At 34.0% G+C, this 21,945-nt stretch overlaps 1 protein-coding gene across 38 annotated transcripts in view; it reads left to right on the top strand.

Annotated features, from left to right (window-relative positions):
• Window positions 1–21,945, top strand: part of LOC134602746 (protocadherin gamma-A4-like) — a 347,761-nt gene that overhangs the window by 236,265 nt on the left and 89,551 nt on the right. For 2 of the 38 annotated variants that reach the window (XM_063447996.1, XM_063447992.1), the window contains exon 1: window positions 16,415–19,030. The exons of 33 other annotated variants lie outside the window; for them this stretch is intronic. In XM_063447996.1, coding sequence (XP_063304066.1) covers window positions 16,592–19,030 — 2,439 coding nt within the window. In that variant the 5' untranslated portion in view covers window positions 16,415–16,591. Of the gene's footprint in view, window positions 1–1,174; window positions 3,605–7,280; window positions 9,711–16,414; window positions 19,031–21,945 lie in introns of those variants that run through there. 3 more of the 38 variants (XM_063448028.1, XM_063448011.1, XM_063448027.1) reach the window with 3 other exon arrangements.

The raw sequence follows: 21,945 nt of genomic DNA, 5'->3' as shown, positions 1-21,945 counted from the left end.
TGTCTGTCTGTCTGGCAGGTTTGTTAAATACACAGAGCAATATAATGATTGTAAAATATGCACAGTTGCTTTTGGACATTATCAATGAGAAACATGATTTAAACGTTCCTTGTTTCCTGCAGTTCTGTGATGCTCACCAGTTACCAAATCAATCCTATACATTTGTTTCATGCCCAACTTAGAAGTTCTGAGCTTGAGATGAATCATAGCAAAAAAATGAGCACTCAGTTTAGTTCAGCTGAATGATGAATTACATCACATGATGATTTGGCACACAGTTAAAGTACATTTCAAATTAAGGCGAAAATATCCCAGCTGGAAAAATTCTCCAAATCAGCTATGCTTTCAGTTTGGCTACCTTGGCATTAAATGTGAAATTCCCTCTTAATTCCCAACAATTCTCACTTTAGTGAACAAACCGGTTTGCTTCAAAGTGTAAGAAAGCATTTTTTTACATGTCAATGTTAGAGGGACTAAAAGCTTCTTCTATAAATGTATATATATATATCTTATGGTCATATTATAGAACATTGTTTCATACTTCTATTATTGCTGACCAATAAACGAATTGATTAAAAAAAAAAAAAAGGGAAAAAAAGAGAGGGAAATAAATTAAAGATTTATAATATTGTTAGTGAATAAAAAACATTTACCATTTTGCCTAAAAGGGCTAGGGTCAATTCTTTTTAAGCAGTCATCCAATAATCATGGCTGTCCCCTATTTTATTTTAAACAAAAATTTTATTACTAAACTAAGGATATTGTTATAAATACATTTTGGTATTTCAAATTCAAGAATATACATATAGTAACATTTGTATATGAACTAAGTAAAGATTGCATTACTTTGTTAAAATATAAAAATAATTAAAAATCATAGTAGACAAACCTTCTCAGCCATGCAGTTCTCCATTTATACCTCTGAGCGCCGCTGTTTGACCAATAAGGAGAAGAATACAGAGCTGGAGATCCACTGATATTTCTGTAACACACACTGCAGATCTGCAAGAAGAAACACAGCCATTTTTCTCAGCTCAGAGAACCCTTTATATAAAACTGTATGCCCCTGAAAAAGTAAATTAAATATCAGATGCTTTATTTTGCAAGAGGATTTTAAATATCTGGAAATCTAAAAGAAAATTACTTTTGAAGATTAAAGAAAATGAGGAAGGCTGATATGGAATCACAGGATTGGCAAAAATACAAAGGAATCAGATGGCAAGTAATATTTTCCTTCTTATTTTCATGGCTTTGTCATTCAGTATCTGCCCAGCTTCATTATTCCATTGCTGAAGAAATTAGAAAAGACTCTGTTATAGCTAATATTGCAAAAGACCTTGGATTAGATATTAAGCAGCTCTCACTTAGAAATGTTCATATTGTGTCACGTATGTCAGAAAAATATTTTTCTGTGAATTTAGAAAATGGAGACTTGTATGTTAAAGACAAGATCGATAGAGAGACACTGTGTGGGGCAGCAGCTCCCTGCTTACTAACCTTTGATGTAGTGGTTGATAACCCTTTAAATGTTTTCCCTGTCACCATTGAAATTCAAGATATAAATGATAATTCTCCCATCTTTTTTCATGAAACCATTACTTTGGAAATTCTTGAATTGACTTCACCAGGAACACATTTTATTTTACAAAATGCAGAAGATCCCGATATTGGAATTAATTCTGTACAAAGATACAAGCTCAGTGATAATCAGCATTTTACACTGAGTGAAAAGACCAGCACTGATGGCAGTAAATGTGTTGAACTTGTGTTATTGAAATCTTTAGATCGGGAGACTGAAAGTACTTATGAATTAATATTAACAGCATTAGATGGAGGCAATCCCATTAGATCTGCAACTGCTTTAATAAAGATTATCGTTACAGATGCAAATGATAATTTTCCTATATTTACTCAAGAAGTTTATAAAGTCAGCATAAATGAAAATTCTTCAATCAACACTACACTTCTTCATGTCACTGCAACTGATCAAGATGAAGGTTCTAATGCACAGATCACATATTCTTTTAGAAAAACATCAGGCAATGCTCTTTCTACTGGGATGTTTATAATTAATGCTACAAATGGAGAAGTTAAAACAAATGGAAAATTAGATTTTGAAGTTGCAAGAAATTATGAGATGTCTATACAAGCAAAAGATGGCGGTGGGCTTGTAGCCCATTCCAAGATCTTAGTAGAAATAATAGATGAAAATGATAATGCCCCAGAGATATCCATTACATCGTTTGTTACACCGATTCCTGAAGATTCAATGCCAGAGACACGGATAGCATTGATTGAAGTTCATGATCAAGATTCAGGAGAAAATGGAGAAGTTGACTGTCAAATAATTGGGGAAGTGCCCTTTCAGTTAATACATTCATCTAAGAAATATTACAAAATTGTTACAACAAATACTATGGACAGAGAGAAGGAATCGTATTACAACATAACAATTCTAGCAAATGACAAAGGATATCCTTCAATTTCCACTACAAAAATTATCAGGTTGGATATATCGGATATTAATGACAATCCCCCAGTATTTACAAAATCTACTTTTGTTACATATGTGCCAGAAAATAATTTACCAGGAGCCTCTATATACAGTATACAGGCTTCTGATCAAGATTCTGGAAACAATGCTAAAATCACATATTCAATTTCTAGTATAAATACAGAAGATACTTCAGTATCCTCTTATTTTTCCATTAATATAGAGACTGGAGTTATCTATGCTCAAAGATCATTTGATTATGAGCAAAACAAAGAGTTTCATATTAAGGTGAGCGCTAAAGACAATGGATCCCCTTCATTGAGTAGCAACACAACATTAATTATTCTAATAATGGATCAGAATGACAATTCACCAATAATTTTGTACCCATCATCAGAAAATCTTGATTCCACTTCCTTTGAGATGGTTCCATTGGTCTCTGAAGAAGGTTCTGTAATAACTAAGGTGGTTGCAGTGGATGCTGACTCAGGACATAATGCTTGGCTATCTTATCATTTCATACCAACATCAGAACCATCTCCCTTCAGCATTAGTCAACACACAGGAGAAATAAGGACATCACGTGTTTTTGAACAGAAGGATGTTTTGAAATATAAGCTGGCGGTTTTGGTGAAAGACAATGGAGTCCCCTCTCTATCAGCAACAGTAACCTTAAATATAATTGTTGCAGATTCTTTCCAACAGGTTGTTCCTAAATTTACTAATCACATTAGTGATAAAGATCATCCATCAAATTTACAAATGTATTTAGTAATTGCATTGGCTCTGATTTCATTTTTGTTTATTTTAAGTGTAATGTTAACCATCATATCCAGATGTAAAGAGTCACAATCCCCTCCAGCCTTTGGATCTCTCAGTACCAATCTTTATTCTCATGTGGATCCCAGAATGCTATCCCAATATAACAATGGAACTTTACCTCTGCCATACTCATATAATGTGTGTGTGGCTCTGGATTCAAGTGAAAGTGACTTTACTTTCATAAAACCAAAGCAAGATGTCCCCATAGACAATCTTATTGATGCTGATGATTCTGGACTAGGAAATGAAAACTTGACAGAACCATTACCTTCTAATAGTCTTGAGAAGGTGAGTGATGATTATTGGAATTAAAACTGACATGTATTATGCTTGATATACAAACAGGGATTTACAAACTGTTGTTTCTGTAATTTGTATGATATTTATAAATAAAGGTATGGATTCAGATAATAATATATAATCAGGGCTCAAAATATCCACATACCACTAGTCATTGTCAAGTGATAATTTAGATCTGACTAGAAGAAATTCACATTGATGAGTGTGTCATGTATCCTCCATATATATATATACATATAAGCGAGTATCAATGTGATACTTATGATGGGTTGACAAATGAATAATTATGTATTATGGAAGTTAATGTTGGTTTCTGGTACAGAAAACTACTCATTAGTTGGAGAAAGATTATTTAAGAAATGTTGAGACATTATTTTAAGCAAGCAATAAATGAAGTATTAAACATTGAGAATATTGTTCTACTCCAAGGACAAGTCTAAAACAGATCTGCATTTTTGTTAATGCTCATAATCTATTATTCCCATCCTGATTTTAATAGTATTAAATGGGTAATGCATAAAAACATATTTTGTTTTGCAGTTATAGCAGAGGAGCTGGTGTTTGTATCCCTATTTTTTGTAAAACCAGTCAAATATTGTTTGAAAAAAATGAAGGGACTGTAATCAAAGATTACTTGCTCTATAGCGATAACAGTAAACTGCAATGTTTCATGTGTCCCTTTAAGAAGAAGTAGCCCTCTATCACTTCATACACCTGACATTGTAGAGGGGGAGTGAGAACGATAAAACCTCAGAAAGAATACAATAATCTGGAACCCTCATGTGTCCGCAGCTCTATATAACCAGCCAGGAGAAATGGTGCCTATGTGTTTCATGGCAAAATGTATATATGTTTCACTATAAACACTAAAGTAACAGTTATAGACAATCTGTGAACAAGTCAAATAATAAGTCTGGTAACAACAAACCTAGGCAGAGCTACTGTTCAACCTTTAATACATACCTGGTTTTAAACCTTATATTCTCCAATGGACTTATCGGATTTGACAGCTTGTTGATCAATCCATGCATCATGCATAAAAACATGAAAATTCACACTTAAAACCCACACAAAAATAAATGAAAAAGCCTATAGCAGTCAATATGACCTCCATTTAAGGATATGGGAGGTATAAAACCTCCAGTATGTCTCCACCCACCATGCCACACGTGGGGGCATGTCCACGAAACAGTGTGCAGCTTATGGCTGGTCACTGTAATAGAAAACTTACAATCATGGTACCTGCATTATTATATAGAGCATTATTAGTAAAGCATATTAGAAATTGAAGATATTTCTACACTAATATCATCTTTTATAGCAAATTATTATGGTTTCCACTATCAGATTAGCCTCAATGCCATGCCAGGGGAGTATAACATATTATAAAGATAGAACTTAAATGTTATTTGTAGCTTATTAGATTCAAGTAATTGCTACATGAAGAGGTCAATGTTATGAAAGTTATGAAAATTAATTATAATGATTTAACCAATACTTCGAGTATGCGTTACCATATATTCCAAGCTAAGTGCAAAATCTAGGCTAAAATAGCCAAACTGGAAAAAAAATCTCCAGTTAAGATAGTTGTTTTTAAATAAACTTGGTCTAGAATGTGCAAGTCCCTTGTAATTTGCTTGCAAATTCAGTCAGTTTATGTTTTAGTGAATAGAATGTTTAGTTATTAGCATATGTGTTTGTTATTTGATATTTGGATCATGTGATTGTATTTGTGCTTTACACAGTTGTTTCTAAGATGCGCTCGCTGGAGTTAGACACCTACTGTTACACCCTTGGTGCTGGGCTGGCAGCTGCCTTGCCAGATAGCAGTAAAAAAACACTGCTCCCTCTCACCACCTATATACTGCAAGCATCTAAGATGGCCTCACAGGGATAAGGTTATATAGTTTGCATAAGTGTTATATGCTTGTAGTTTTGTTTGATTGGCTGTAGTTTTTATGTAGTGAATATCTGTGAATCTCACTGGTCAGGATAATACCACTGGTCACTGATTTAATGCATCAAGGTCGATGACCTTGTCAGCACAATAGCTAATTCCAAACTGTTAAGGAAGTTTCAATGAGTCATATCATTCCATTAGCTGGGGAAGGGGGTGAAGGAATGTACTCTAACATTTCACTGTTAATATTACATTAGCATTCCAGAGATCGACAAAGATCGCTGTAAATATTTTTAGTTACAAATATATGCGTTAACTTTATGTACTGTATGTGGCATTGTGATCAAATGCAAGCCTTTTGTTTGCACTCTGTTGTAATTTCAGTACTAACTGTTACATTCTGTTGTCATTTTCACTACCAACTTTTTTTATAAAGCTTTTATTTTTCTATTAATGATATATAGTGGTAGACATTATCTTATCTTTGTTTTGCTTTTTATTTAAAGTAAAGTTGTATATATAATTCACGGGGATGCATTTCTTCGTTAGAATATATAAGTTTTAGCGTTAATAGGAAAAAGAAGCATGATAAAGTGTATCATAAATGAAACTCATATGCACAAATGTACACTCTACTTCTCTCTTGATTTTTAAACTTAATTATGTTTAGGATTAAGCAACAGCTATAGTATTCTTTGAATACTATAGAAGGATTTTATCTTTCTGACACATTATTAAGTGATAGTAAATATGTACTTTATTGTTAGGTCTTTTCTTAATTTATGTTTACAGTATGTGCTACATTGCAGCTTTAGAAATAAACATACTAAATATATTAATTTTAAAAAGTCAATGGCAAATATAACCCAAAGTCAAACTGATGAAGGTAAAATAAAATTATGTACAAATTACTCAGGATTAGAGGATGTCTAATCATCAATATCTTTAGGAACTTTAAGGTAGAAATAAATATTTGAATAATACTTCTATTATTAAACTGATGATTTCATTATATCAACATATCTACACTAACATGTATACTTTTTGCATTAATGCAAATATAAACAGCAAGATAGTTTACTGTAATTGAGCATTTACGGTAACTGAGATTCAATTCCATTTCTAAGAGATAGATAGATAGATAGATAGATAGACACACAGACAGTTAGATGGCTACCTTCTCTACTCTTTATTGATATGTGTGTACATATTCTGATCTTGGTTCTGATCTTGATAAAGACCTGAATAGGTCGAAACGTTGATCTCTTAAATTTTGAATTTATGGACACAGTAAATTAAACAACACTTAAATCCAGGTGTGCGCCAATATTTTTCATTCTTAGATATTTTCGCTGGCTGAGTTTCACCCTGGTATGTATCTTTAATTTTAACTTTTTAAGGAAGAGTGCCAAACCCATCTTTATTTTTATATATATATTTCTATACACACACACACACATAATGCATATATACATTAAACGTGTATTAAATAAATACAGTGAAAAAATGTTCTTGGTCATGCAGTTCTCCATTTATACCTCTGAGCGCCGCTGTTTGACCAATAAGGAGAAGAATACAGAGCTGGAGATCCACTGATATTTCCATCACTAACACACACTGCAGATCTGCAAGAAGAAACACAGCCATTTTTGGATTCTCTCACAGACAGAGCACAGAAAATCTGGTTATATTCTTCTGAAGAGGTGGATTCAGTGCTTTAGATTACAAATAACTTTCAAGAAAGGAATCACTTTCAAGATAGCAGAGATGAAAACACAAGATCCACAAAAACACAAAGGAATAAAATGGCAAGTAATATTTTCCTTCTTATTTTCATGGCTTTGTCATTCAATATCTGCCCAGCTTCATTATTCCATTGATGAAGAAATGAGAAAAGACTCTGTTATAGCTAATATTGCTAAAGACCTTGGATTAGATATCAAACAGCTCTCCCTTAGAAGATTTCATATTGTTTCACGTGTTTCAGATAAATATTTTTCTGTAAATTTAGACAATGGGAATTTATACGTTAAAGACAGGATAGATAGAGAGACATTGTGTGGGGCAGTAGCTCCCTGCATTCTAACCTTTGATGCAGTGGTTGATAATCCTTTAACTGTTTTTCCTGTCACCATTGAAATTCAGGATATAAATGATAATTCTCCCATATTTTTTCATGAAACCATTACCCTGGAAATTATTGAATTTACTTCACCTGGAACACACTTTATTTTGCAAAATGCAGGTGATCCAGATATTGGCATTAATTCTGTACAAACATACAAGCTCAGTGATAATCAGCATTTTACACTGAGTGAAAAGACCAGCACTGATGGCAGCAAATTTGTTGAGCTTGTGTTACTGAAATCTTTAGATCGAGAGACACAAAACACTTATGAATTAATTTTAACAGCACTAGATGGTGGGAATCCAGTTAGATCTGGAACTGCTTTAATAAAGATTATGGTTGCAGATATTAATGATAATTTTCCTATATTTAGTCAAGAGGTTTATAAAGTTAGCATAGCTGAAAATACTCCTGGCAATGTTACACTTCTTCATGTCACTGCAACTGATCAGGATGAAGGTTCTAATGCACAGATCACATACTCTTTTATAAAAACATCAGGGAATGCCCTTTCAACTGAGATCTTTACAATTAATGCTACTAATGGAGACATTAAAACAAATGGAAAATTGGATTTTGAAGCAGTGAAAAATTATGAAATATCTATTCAAGCAAAAGATGGTGGTGGGCTTGTAGCCCATTCCAAAGTCTTAGTAGAAATAATAGATGAAAATGATAATGCTCCAGAGATATCTATCACCTCATTAAATTCTCCTATTCCTGAGGATTCAACACCAGGGACACGGATAGCATTGATTGAAGTTCATGATCAAGATTCAGGAGAAAATGGAGAAGTTGACTGTCAAATAATTGGGGAAGTACCCTTTCAGTTAATACATTCATCTAGTAAATATTACAAAATTGTTACAATAAATGCTATGGACAGAGAGAAGGAATTGTATTACAACATTACAATTCTAGCAAATGATAGGGGATTGCCTTCCCTTTCTACTACAAAAATGATTAAGTTGGAGATAGCAGATGTTAATGACAATCGCCCTGTATTTAGGAAATCTTCATACATTGCCTATGTGCCAGAAAACAATTTACCAGGAGCCTCTATATGCAGTATACATGCTTCTGATCAAGACTCTGGAGACAATGCTAAAATTATATATTCAATTTCTAGCATCAATACAGAAGATATCCCAGTATCCTCTTATTTTTCCATTAATATAGAGACTGGAGTTATTTATGCTCAAAGATCCTTTGATTATGAGCAAAACAAAGAGTTTCATATCAAAGTGAGTGCTAAAGACAATGGATCCCCTTCATTGAGCAACAATACAACGGTAATTATTCTAATAATGGATCAGAATGATAATTCGCCAGTAATTTTGTACCCATCACCAGAAAATGTTGATTTCACATCCTTTGAGATGGTCCCATTGGTCTCTGAAGAAGGTTCTGTAATAACTAAGGTGGTTGCAGTAGATGCTGACTCAGGACATAATGCTTGGCTATCTTATCATTTCATACAAATATTAGAACCATCTCCTTTCAGCATTAGTCAACACACAGGAGAAATAAGGACATCACGTGTATTTGAGCAAAAGGATGTATTGAAATATAGGCTGGCGGTTTTGGTGAAAGACAATGGAGTCCCCTCTCTGTCAACAACAGTAACCTTAAATATAATTGTTGCAGATTCTTTGCAACAGGTTGTTCCCAAATTCACTAATCAAATTAATGATAAAGATCATCCATCGAGTTTACAAATGTATTTAGTAATTGCATTGGCTCTGATTTCCTTTTTGTTTATTTTAACTGTAATGTTGACTATCATATCCAGATGTAAAGAGTCAAAATCCCATTCAAACTTTGGATCTCTCAGTACCAACCTTTATTCTCATGTGGATCCCAGATATATTTCCCAATATAACAATGGAACTTTACCTTTGCCATATTCATACAATGTGTGTGTGGCTCTGGATTCAAGTGAAAGTGATTTTACTTTCATAACACCAAAGCAAGATGTCCCCGTAGACAATCTTATTGATTCTGATGATTCTGGACTAGAAAAGGAAAACTTGACAGAACCAGTAACTTTTAATAGTATTGAGAAGGTGAGTGATAATTATTGGAATTTAAAGTAGAGATTGTCAAGTATTCAGCTTTATAGCAGGGTTTCCCAAAATGTGGTTTATGTGGTTCATATGATATTAATAAATACATACATGGTTTCAGAGAGTAATACATAATCAGGTTTTAAAATATCCATTGACATCATCCATTGTCAAGTGATATTTTTTGAAAATTTAGATCTATCAGAAATTCACATTGATGAGTGTGCCACGGACCATCCATACTTGCAGTGGCAAGTAACATTTAAGGCATGGCTAGTAGCATAGGACTTGTCATTTGAAACCTTCATAATGCATAAGGTACTGATGAAGACTTGAAAGAACTCCTGTGAAGGTATATATATAAAAGGTATTTAGAGTTATTATGTGTTGATGGATTAATAATTATGCATTATGGAAGTTAATGTTATATGGTTCATAACACTACTCATTACAGGTAAAAAAATAAGTAAAAACTGTGATGTGATATTGTCTATAGTTTGAGAAAAATAGTTTTCAACTTGTTTAAACATTATTTTAAACATTCAATAAATAAAGTATTAAAAGTTGAGAATATTGTTCTACATAAAGATGAATATAAAGCAGATCTGTATTTTTGTTAGCACTCATAGTCTATTATTGCAATCCAGATTTGAACAGTATTGTAAGGATAATGCAGAAGTGAAATGTTTTTATTTTAAAGTTGTAGCACAGGAGCCAGGTCTTGGATCCCTATTTTTTGTTAAACCATTGAAATATAGTTTGAATAAAATAAAGGGATTGTACTTAAAGAATGCTCCATAGTGACAACAATGAACTGCAATGCTTAATGTGTTCCTTTAAGAAGAAGTCACCCTCTGTCACTTCAGATACCTGACATTGTAGAAGGATAGTGAGAACGGTAAAACCTCAGAAATTATCATTTTATTCATAATTTTAAATAAATTAAATGTTAAATTAAATGTTGATTTCTCCAGGTTAAATTCGTATCCTGAGACTTTAGAATAGTTGTTTATCTCCTTCAATAGTTCTGAGACCAAAGTTTTTGGTTCTTCTAATGTTAGTAAGATGTCATCAGCATAAATATTTAATTTGGTTTGTCCTAGCAGATTCATGGATCCTTAGATTTTTTTTTGTTTTGTCTTATTAAAATCGCTAGGGGTTCTAACACCATTATATACAGTAAAAGGGAAAGAGGGCACCTTTGTCTAGTCCCATTTTTGATATTAAAGTTTTGTGATGTGAATCCTGAGCCTGTTACCCTAGCTTATGGAGAGCTGTAGAGAGCAGACAAGGCTTGTGATATTGATCCGATGATGAAACCCCATCCAACCCTGTCAAATGCTTTTTCTGTGTCTATTGACAGAAACATTAGAGGGGTTCCACTGTTCTCTGTTTTTTCTAATATGTTTATTAGTTTTCTGAGATTGTTAATCGGAGACCTCCTGGGTATGAACCCGACTTGATCATTATTGATTAATTGTGGTATTACTATTTTTAATCTGTCAGCAAGAATGGTATTTTAGTATTTAGTAATAGTATTTTAATATCTGTGTTGATAAATGATATAGATCTGTAATTACCAATATGTTCTAGGTGTTTATCTGCTTTTGACATGGGAACAATGTTCGCTCTCAACAGCTCTCCAGGACAGTCTCCTGTTTCCATTATATAGTTAAAAATATTGGTTAGATCCCCTTTTAGTTGATCTTTCATTAGTTTATAGAATGTTTTTGTGAAGCCATCTGGGCCTGGAGCAGTCTTTATTTTAAGTGTATCTATAGATTTACTAACCTCTACTTCTGTTATGGGCTGGTTTGTCAGCCTTATTTGGTCGGTAGGATTTTTGGCATGGACAGATTTTCAAAAAAATGTCTTAATCTTTTTTTACTTACCGAATGTTTCTTCTGGTAAACTGTTTAGATTCTGGTAAAATCTTTTGAACGCTCCACCTATTTTTTCTGGGGCCATAAGATAGGTTTCTTTATCCAATTAATATCACATTTGATATATTACTCTTTTATATGTATATTTTTTCAGTTTGTTGGATATAATTGTTTCTCGGTTAATGCCTTTTAAATACAATTTAAGCTTGTAATGCTTGTAATTGTTTGGTTGCTATTCATTAATTGGTTGTTTCTGCAATCTTACTTGCTGTTTGTGTGGAGAGTGTTGTTTTATTCTGCCTTTTATATTCACTTAGTGTTATATATAAGCGCTACGGAATCTGTTGGCGCTATATAAATGGCAATAATAATAATAAATATAGTTTAAAGAGAGGCGGTAGTCCTTTTTTATTTTCAATGGCTGTCATTTTTATCAAACGGCCTCTAACTACACCTTTATAAGCACACCAGACCATGCTGTCCGGTGTGCTTTTGTTTTTATTTTTTAAGAAAAAAGAGATTTGTTATTTTTTTAATTTCTTACATATTGTTTTTTTTGTGTGATATAAAATCTTTTATGCGCCACTCTTTACGAAAAGTATCAAAGTTATCTTTTTATTCCAACATGATAGGGCTATGGTCTGACCGTGCTATATACTGTATCTCTATTTTTTTAACAAGATATAGCATGGTCACGTTTCCCAAGATAAGATCTATTCTGGAGTATGAGTTAAATGTTCTAGAATAACATGTGTAATCTAGATCAGCAGGATGGAATGTTCTCCATATATCTTTCAGATTATGATTGTTAAGTAAGTTTTGCAATCTGTTCTCACATGTTTTCCTACTTTTTTTTTTGGCTCTTTCTGTCTTTTAGCGGGTCAACTACGCAATTGAAGTCCCCATGATTATTTTTTTTAAAACACTTTTGTTGTAAATTTTTTTGTAGCTTTATTTGATGCCTAGATTTTGGCTAATGTGAATAGCTTATTATTTATTTCACATATTAAAATAATGTATCAGCCTTCTGGATCTAATTCTTGATGTTTAATGATTTAAGGAAAAAAAATTTGCATAAATGAGACGCCTCTTTTTTTTTTTCTAAAGCTGCAATTATAATAATGGGGTACCTTGATGAATGTATTGTATTCTCCTTATCCAATGGGTTTCTTGCAGGGCACAGATTTGTACCCGATTTGTACCCGATTTTTCAACAAAATGTCTACAATTATAGACCTTTTACATGGTGTATTGATCCCCCGGGCATTTATTGAGATCAACTTAACTTGTGGTTTCTTATCAGGTTTCGGGACTCTCTCTCTCCAAGTGTTACCATATATATGTAAAAATACAAAAATCCCTTCTTTATTGGTAATTACACAGAAATAAGACAGGTTGATCCAAAACAATGGCATCAACCTAAGACAAACCTAATGTATGGCCATACCCCCCGCCATACAGTATCTTTAGTGATAAAACACATTGCTCAGATACAAGTCTCACGTGTCGTGTGGGAAAAGCGTACTGAGGGTAATCGATCTGAGATGAGCCTGCTAGTATAAGAAAAGGGAAGGAGAAAAAGAAAACTAGATTTCCTGGTGTGCAAAAAATGATAAAGGAGATCTTATAAATCTAATCCCTTAACACTTTCATCATATTGTTGCATAAATTATTATATAAATGTTATTAACTCACTATTTACTACTTTTTCATTGTGCAAAATGTGTGTTATTCTTACACTTACACTTCAAATGGATGGTACCTAACACCGAAACGCTTAAAGAAAAACTTCCCAGAGTTATCAGATAGATGCTGGAAATGTGATATTAATTAAGGCAATTTGATCCACATTTGGTGGCAGTGCACACCCATAAACAAATTTTGGAAAGAAGTAATTAAGATATATCAAATAACGGAAATAAAATGACCTCTTAACCTGAAGTGGTCTTACTAAACATGAACTGACCAAATATGACAAAAAGAACACTAATGTTAATATTACATCACGGCAGCTAAACTACTCTTAGCACGAAACTGGAAAACAGGGATAATTCTATGCACCAATGAACTAATAAAACAAGTTATATGGCAAGCAAGAATGGAAAGGGGTATTCTGGTGAACTTAGGAAGTAGATATACGCAAATAGAAGGCTGGGATACATGGATAAACAAAATGGGAAAAAATATCATGCTTCCTTTGCTCTCTGAAGTGATTTTTCTTTCTTTTTTTCTTTTTTTCTTCTGTTTTTTAATTTACACTTTTCTTCTTTCTAAATTTAGATCGCAATAGTCAACATAGGTAGAGTGCATGTTCAGTCACAGTGAAGGGAAGTACTAGACAAGATTAGGCGAGAAGAAAGGAAAATAATACAACCCCAAAACAGGCAGACAATTAGATTAATAAAACATCGAAACTATACAGTATATTAGAGGTTCTCTCTCTCCAAGAACAAATGAGTAAAGTAAACAGACAAGAACTTACACTAAGAATTAATTAATAGGGATGGGGGAGGGGGGTCCGGGTGGGAGGGATTAGGAAGAATAATAGAATTCCAAGGTATATTCATGATATATTTATGATATTGATGATGACATAGTACCAAGGCCTAAATTACATAAGCATCACCAAAACCTATATAAGGCAGGAACATGTTTTAAAAAAAAAGTGGGGAAAAAAAATTATTTGGATCATGTGCTTGTACATGTGCTTTACACTGTTGTTTCTAAGATGCGCTAACTAGAGTTACACACCTCCTCTTACACCCTTGGTGCTAGGCTGATGACTGCCCTGCCAGGTAGCCAGCAAAAAAAAAAAAAAACAGTCCTCACTCTCACCACCTATATACTGCAAGCATCTAAAATGGCATCACAGGAGTGGGGTTATATAGTGTGCACAGGTGTTTTATGCTGGTAGTGCTGTCTGATTGGATGTAGTTCTATGCAGTTAATAACTGTGAATCTCATTGGTCAGGGTAATGCCACTGGTCACTGATCTATTGCCTCAAGTTTGATGACCTTGTTAGCACACCACCTACTTCCAAACAGAAAAGGAAGTTTTAATGGGTCATGTCATTATATTAGGTGGGGGTAGAGGGGAGTGAATTAATGTACTCTAACATGTCACAGTATTACATTAGCAGTTGTACTGTAAATATATTTAGTTTAGAAACATATGAGTTAACTCTATGTGCTGTATGTGGGCAGTATGATCAAATGCAGACAATTTTTTTGCATTCTGTTGTCATTTTCAGTACTAGCTTTTACATTCTATTGTCTTTTTCAGTACTAGCTATTTATATAAAGCCTTTATTTATTTATCTTGTAAAGGCCCACATCTCTGGGTCATGAACTCAGAGATTCACAGAATCCAAGTCCCCCCTGTGTATGGGACAGCAGAAGGATCCGATGGTCACTTGCCACTTAAGGAGCATGGTCTTTCGCTCGTGTGTAGGTAATGCGCCTTGGGTGCACCCCTAGATGTCTACAGCTCAGGCTATTAATGGTGAGAATAATGAGATGTTCAAATGCTGTGGCTGGTGTGGGCCCTCTCCTTGCATGCCCCCTGCTCCTTTGGTCACCTGCAAAGGGGGACCAGGTGTCACTGCCATACGTGCTTCCACCGCAATCCAAAAACATTTCAAAATTTCTTCCACGTTCATGAGGGATTGCTCAAGTCTACCAGGGGGAGTCACCTGTGCTAGCTTTATATCATCCTCATTTGAAACTAAGTTGTCCACCATGGTTGAGAGCACGACTGTAGTTAGACACTAGCTTAAAGGCAGCTGTAACAAGGCCCTGCTTGTCATGGTTGAATGGTATAGATGGGTGAGACAAATTGCAATGTCAGCGTTGAGTAGAAGGTAAGTACGTTTGAGACAGCCTGAAACAGTTATATCCCTCACTGGGTTATCCATAATCTGGGGGGGGGGGGGTAAGAGTGTAGCATCTCTGTATCAGGAACTAAGGAGCGGGAAGATAGTCTGATTCTCCCCTGCTCCATCCGCCACTGGCCACAACAATATTTCTGGGGTTCCCAGGGGGGTAAAAGCACAATTGGCAACCTTTTTTGTTCAATGGGAAACCCTAACCAATGTAATCCACTTTAGTGGGTGGAACAGCTCCTTGGTCAGGAATAACACCCCAAATTCACCCAAAAAGCCAAGAGCTCATGCGATGCACTCCTGGTCTTCCTCAAGTTTAAGCTCTGCCCCTAAAGCCTTTATCTTTCTGTTCATGTTATATAATGGTAGATATTATCTTCTCTGTGTTTTGCTTTTTACTAAAAGTAACCTTTATTGTATATATAATTACTGGGGCTGCATTTCTTCATTAAAATATATAATTTGTAGCGTTAATAAGAAAGAGAAGCATGAGAAAGTGTATCATAAATTAAACTCATATTCACAAATGTGCTCATAAAATTACACTCTTGATTTTTACCACTAATTATGTTTAGGGTTAACTAACTTAACTATAATCTATAATCTATAATACTATAGAAGGACTTTATGTTTCTGACACAGTTAAGTGATAGTAAGCATTTACTTTTTGGTTAGGCCCCTTCGTAATTTATGTTTACAGTATGTACATTGCTGCTTTAAAAATAAACATATTACATGTATTAATTTAAAACATTAATGGCAGAAATAATCTAAAATCAAACACGTTAAACTTGTATTAAATAAATACAGTAAAACAAACTTCTCAGCCATGCAGTTCTCCATTTATACCTCTGAGCGCCGCTGTTTGACCAATAAGGAGAAGAATACAGGGCAGGAGATCCACTGATATTTCCATCACTAACACACACTGCAGATCTGCAAGAAGGAATACAGCCATTTTTGGATTCTCTCACATACAGAGCACTTTGTATAAGGTTATATTTCATTATATTCCCTTGAAGAAGTGAAGACAGCGGTGGATGTTTTCATTTTAAGTGGATTACAGATAACTGGAAATCTAAAAGAACATTATTCCCAGAGATTAAAACCAAGAAAAATGGCTGTGATGAAACCTCAGGACTCACAAAAACACAAAGGAATGAAATGGCAAGTAATATTTTCCTTCTTATTTTCATGGCTTTGTCATTCAGTATCTGCCCAGCTTCATTATTCCATTGATGAAGAAATGAGAAAAGACTCTGTTATAGCTAATATTGCAATAGATCTTGGATTAGATATTAAGCAGCTCTCATTTAGAAAATTTCATATTGTTTCACGTGTTTCAGATAAATATTTTTCTATAAATTTGCAAACTGGAAATTTACATGTTAAAGACAGGATAGATAGAGAGACACTGTGTAGGGTCATAGCTCCCTGCATTCTAACCTTTGATGCAGTGGTTGATAACCCTTTAACTGTTTTCCCTGTCACCATTGAAATTCAGGATATAAATGATAATTCTCCGGTATATTTCCATGACATCATTACCTTAGAAATTATTGAATTTACTTCACCAGGAACACATTTTATTTTACAAAATGCAGAGGATCCAGATATTGGGATTAATTCTATACAGACATACAAGCTCAGTGATAATCAGCATTTTACACTGAGTGAAAAATCCAGAACCGATGGCAGTAAATTTCCAGAACTTGTTTTAGAGAAACCTTTAGATCGAGAGACACAAAATATTCATGAATTAATTTTAACAGCACTAGATGGCGGGAATCCCTTAAGATCAGGCACTGCTCGTATCAAAATTATTATTACTGACGCAAATGATAATTTTCCAATATTTACTGAAGAAATCTATAAAGTGAGTGTAAGTGAAAAAGCTCCAATTAACTTTATGCTGCTTCAAGTTACTGCAACTGATCAAGATGAAGGTTCCAATGCACAGGTCACATATTCACTTGGAAAAACATCAGGGAATGTACTTTCAGCTGGAATGTTTAAAATTAATGCTACAAATGGAGAAATAACAACAAATCAAAAATTAGATTTTGAAGTTGCAAGATATTATGAAATGTCTATTCAAGCAAAGGATGGTGGTGGACTTGTGGCCCATTCAAAGGTTTTAATATATATCATAGATGAAAATGATAATGCTCCAGAGATATTAATTACCTCATTAACATCTCCTATTCCTGAGGATTCAGCTCCAGGGACACGGATAGCACTGATTGAAGTTCATGATCAAGATTCAGGAGAAAATGGAAACGTTGATTGTCAAATCATTGGATATGCAAATGCTCCCTTTCAGTTAATATTGTCATCAAGTAAATATTACAAAATTGTTACAACAAATACAATGGATAGAGAGAAAGTATCATGCTATAACATTACAATTTTAGCAACTGATAGAGGATCGCCTCCTCTTTCTATTAGACAAGAAATCAGGCTGGATATATCGGATGTTAATGACAATCCTCCAGTATTTACAAACACTGCGCATGTTGCATATGTCCCAGAAAACAATTTACCGGGAGCCTCAATATACAGCATACAGGCTTCTGATTTAGATTCTGGAGAGAATGCTAAGATTATTTATTCAATTTTAAGTATAAACACAGAAGATATACCAGTATCATCTTATCTTTCCATTAATATAGAGACTGGAGTTCTCTACGCTCAGAGATCCTTTGATTATGAGCAGCACAAAGAATTTCAACTACAAGTAACTGCGAAAGATAATGGATCACCATCTTTGAGTAGCAACACAACTTTACTTATCCGCATCATAGATCAGAACGATAATGCACCTAGAATTTTGTACCCTTCTTCAGGAAGTATTGATTCAGTTTCCTTTGAGATGGTCCCTTTTGCATCCAAAGAAGGTACTCTAATAACTAAGGTTGTTGCGGTGGATGCTGACTCAGGGCATAATGCTTGGCTCTCTTATCATTTCATGCAAGTGTCAGAACCATCTCCCTTCAGCATTAGTCAGCACACAGGTGAAATACGGATAGCACGTGTGTTTGAACAAAAAGAAGTTTTGAAATATAAGGTTACAGTTTTGGTGAAAGACAACGGAGTCCCCTCGCTATCAGCAACTGTAACCTTAAGTTTTATTTTTGCAGATTACTTCCAACAAGTGGTTCCCAAATTCACTAATCAATTAAGTGACGAGGATTCCTCAACCAATTTACAAATGTATTTAGTAATTGCATTGGCTCTTATTTCATTTTTATTTATTGTAAGTGTAATGATGGTTATCATATCCAAATGTAAAGAGTCAAAATCTTCCCCAGCCTTTGGATCTTTTAGTACTAATCTGTATTCTCAAGTGGATCCCAAAATGATGTCCCAATATAACAATGGAACCTTGCCTTTTCCATACCCATACAATGTGTGTGTGGCTTTGGATTCAAGTGAAAGTGATTTTACATTCATTAAGCCAAAGCAAGATGTTCCCACAGACAACCTTATTGATGCTGATGACTCTGGACTTGGAAATGAAGACCTGAAAGAAACATCTTCAAACTGTTTTGTAAAGGTAAGTACTAGATAATACAGCAGTAGAGTTTGATATTTGAAAATATATGTATATAAACATATAGTTCTATAGAAGAGTACTTAGTACACTTAGTACACCAAATTAGGCCTAATTAATTATCTACATAAGTCACCATTAAGGTCTTTGGGATTTTTCTGTATAATATTAAGTTTTTCTAAAAGTAGCAAATCATTCAGACAGCTTATTAAATTGAGGCATTAATGGGGTACTTCTCATATGTTTAATAACTATTTTTTAAAATTCTAACATGATAAGAATAAACTGTGATATTAGAGTAAATTGGTTGGTACAAATTGGTATTCTAATAGTACTTGGTCTCCAAGTAATGTTTGTTGTGATATAATTAGATAAACAAATACGCCAAGTACCACAAATAACAGTATTTTCAGGGAATATATCATTTTCGATTAATTTTATATTAAATCTAATTTAAACATTTTCCATTAAATACCATCAAGTACAGAAATGTAAACTGTAATTCAGAAGTTACCAATGGGATTTATGTGACATGGTTGTCCTTAGATTATGCTTAATTTCTGGTAAACCAGGGCAGGTCTTGACTGCCGTGCTAATCAGACACATAGTTTAGGAGCTGCACATAAACCTTGCTATTAAGCCTTAATTATTGATGGCAAACCCAATTCTTAATTTATTTATTTTGTCAGTATCAGTTTAAAATGTAGATATATTGTATGTCTAAATAAAAACATCCAACAGCGTTATTTACTAAAGTGAGAATTATCTCTATTTTAAAAGTGAATTTCAAGCTTAAAGCAAAAGTATCTGAACTGTAATCATAGCTGACTTGGAGAATTTTTAAAGTTCAGCTATATTGGCTTCAAGTTTAAAATTCACTTTGAATTCCCTGCAATCCTGAAATGGTGTGCAGGAACTGGACACATAGAGGGTAGTTTACTAAAGTGAATTTCAAATTTAGGACCATAGTAACCGAACCGAAAGGATCGCTGTATTACAGAACTTTCTGGTTTGGCTAATTTGACCTTAAATTTGAAATTAAATTTGCAATCTCACTCTAGTGAATAACCCTGATAGACACCCAAATAATTAGAATTAAAGAGTGCTTTGCTACTTTGCTTTGGACAATATTGATATATTATCTACATAAACAGATACACAGGTACAGGAGTTTCAAAGAAAACTCTATAGTATAGTTTGTGTTATTTTAAAATAATACTTAGAATAATATTTATTTGAATCATACTTGCCTATCATAGAAATGCAAGAAAACAAAGCTGTTCATGGATACTAGATTAAAATTAAGAGAACAAAAGAGGAAGGAAAAACTTGTCTTCTCCTAGCCAAAGAAGATCTGTTATATCTGCAGCAATTTTTACAAATTGCAGTTATAAGCTACTCTGAAAACTAAGAGTGCAGGGTGCTCTTATAACCATACACTTTGCGTTAACAGGAAGTTGCCGTGGTGCTTTGACTGACCACTTGGCATCCACATGCCCATGCAAAAAGCAGACTCTCTGCTTATTATTTTCTTCATACAAACCATTATTGTTGACGTGTTACATATTTTTGTTGTCTTAAAATTTACATAGCTATAAATGTTTAATCTGTTATAGTGTATTTGCATGCTTACCACCATCACTGACCCATGGCCTGTCTGATCATAGTTTATACAGTATTGCTGGTTCTATTTGTTTTGAAAACCATAGCCTGAACAAACAATATTACAACTACTTTATAGTGGTAGCTTGTCCATAGATACACTTTGGGTTGCATCCCACAAGATAATTGTTGTTGTATTAAAAAAAGAAGAAGAAAATAAACCGGGAAAAAAACACCTATTACCATGTTAGTAACCTTCTAACATTCTTCCTTTGTGAAATCTGTCCAGTCTGAAAGCACCTCAGATACGCTCCTAGCAGTGATTTCTGAAAAAGACCATTACAGTGTAATAGTTCAAAAATCCTACATTTGTAAGCTGATTAAGCAAATTTCTATAAATTTATATTCCAATGATATGTGTGTATATTATCTCAATATAGTTAGTGAATGCCCTAACTTAAACTTTGGCAAACTTCATCAACTTCACTTACCGAGTTTCCGTGGAGTGAACAAGAGTCAATAGGTTTATTTACTTACTATATGTGCCAAAAATATATATTCACTGCATGTGACTTCTTATAAAATGTTCTTAGATTTAATATGTCACTATTATCGTTCACATTCTCAATGGTCTTAAACACTCCTAGCTCACCCTACTACAGGTACAATGAGTTTTGCAACAAGGCTAATCTTTCTCTCTGTCAGTCCTTACATTGACTTCACATAAAATATAGGGATCAATTTAAATTTTAAATTATTTTCCTCACTTAGAATTCTCTTTATAATAGTGTTCCTGTCTACCTATTCTCACTAATACCCAAGTGTGTCCCATCCAGGCTCTGTTAGAGACCTGCATCTATCCTCTGTTTATACTCGCACCTCTGATTCTTGCCTTCAAGACTTCTCAAGGGAAGCACAGTTCCCTAGGAATTCCCTTCATGGCTCCATCAGACTGTCACCCAGTCTCCATTTTAATAAAACTATGTTTTTGTTGTAGTAAAACTTTTTTTTACTTTTTAATCCTGTTCAAAAGTAAAAAAAAAGAAAGAAGGAAAGCTAAAACATAGCTATAATCGTATTCCAAGGGCAAGTTCTCCTAGAATCCAAATATTCCCGGAGGGAGGAATGTCAAGGAAAGTGGGCTTGGGTGGCACAGAGGGGTGCCATCCTGCATTAGTCACCTATTGCAAGCATGATGTGTGTGCTGTTGACTGATGCCAAATATGGATTGACATTAGCCAGCCTAGAGTTCTTGTTCCAAGCTAGGTGATGATGCTGCCAACGTGGAGTTACATCTCAAGCAGCAAATGGCTGAA

This window comes from Pelobates fuscus, chromosome 3 (assembly GCF_036172605.1).
Source record: "Pelobates fuscus isolate aPelFus1 chromosome 3, aPelFus1.pri, whole genome shotgun sequence".
In the NCBI taxonomy this organism is placed as follows: Eukaryota; Metazoa; Chordata; class Amphibia; order Anura; family Pelobatidae; genus Pelobates; species Pelobates fuscus.
This window is presented reverse-complemented; position numbering and strand designations above follow the sequence as displayed.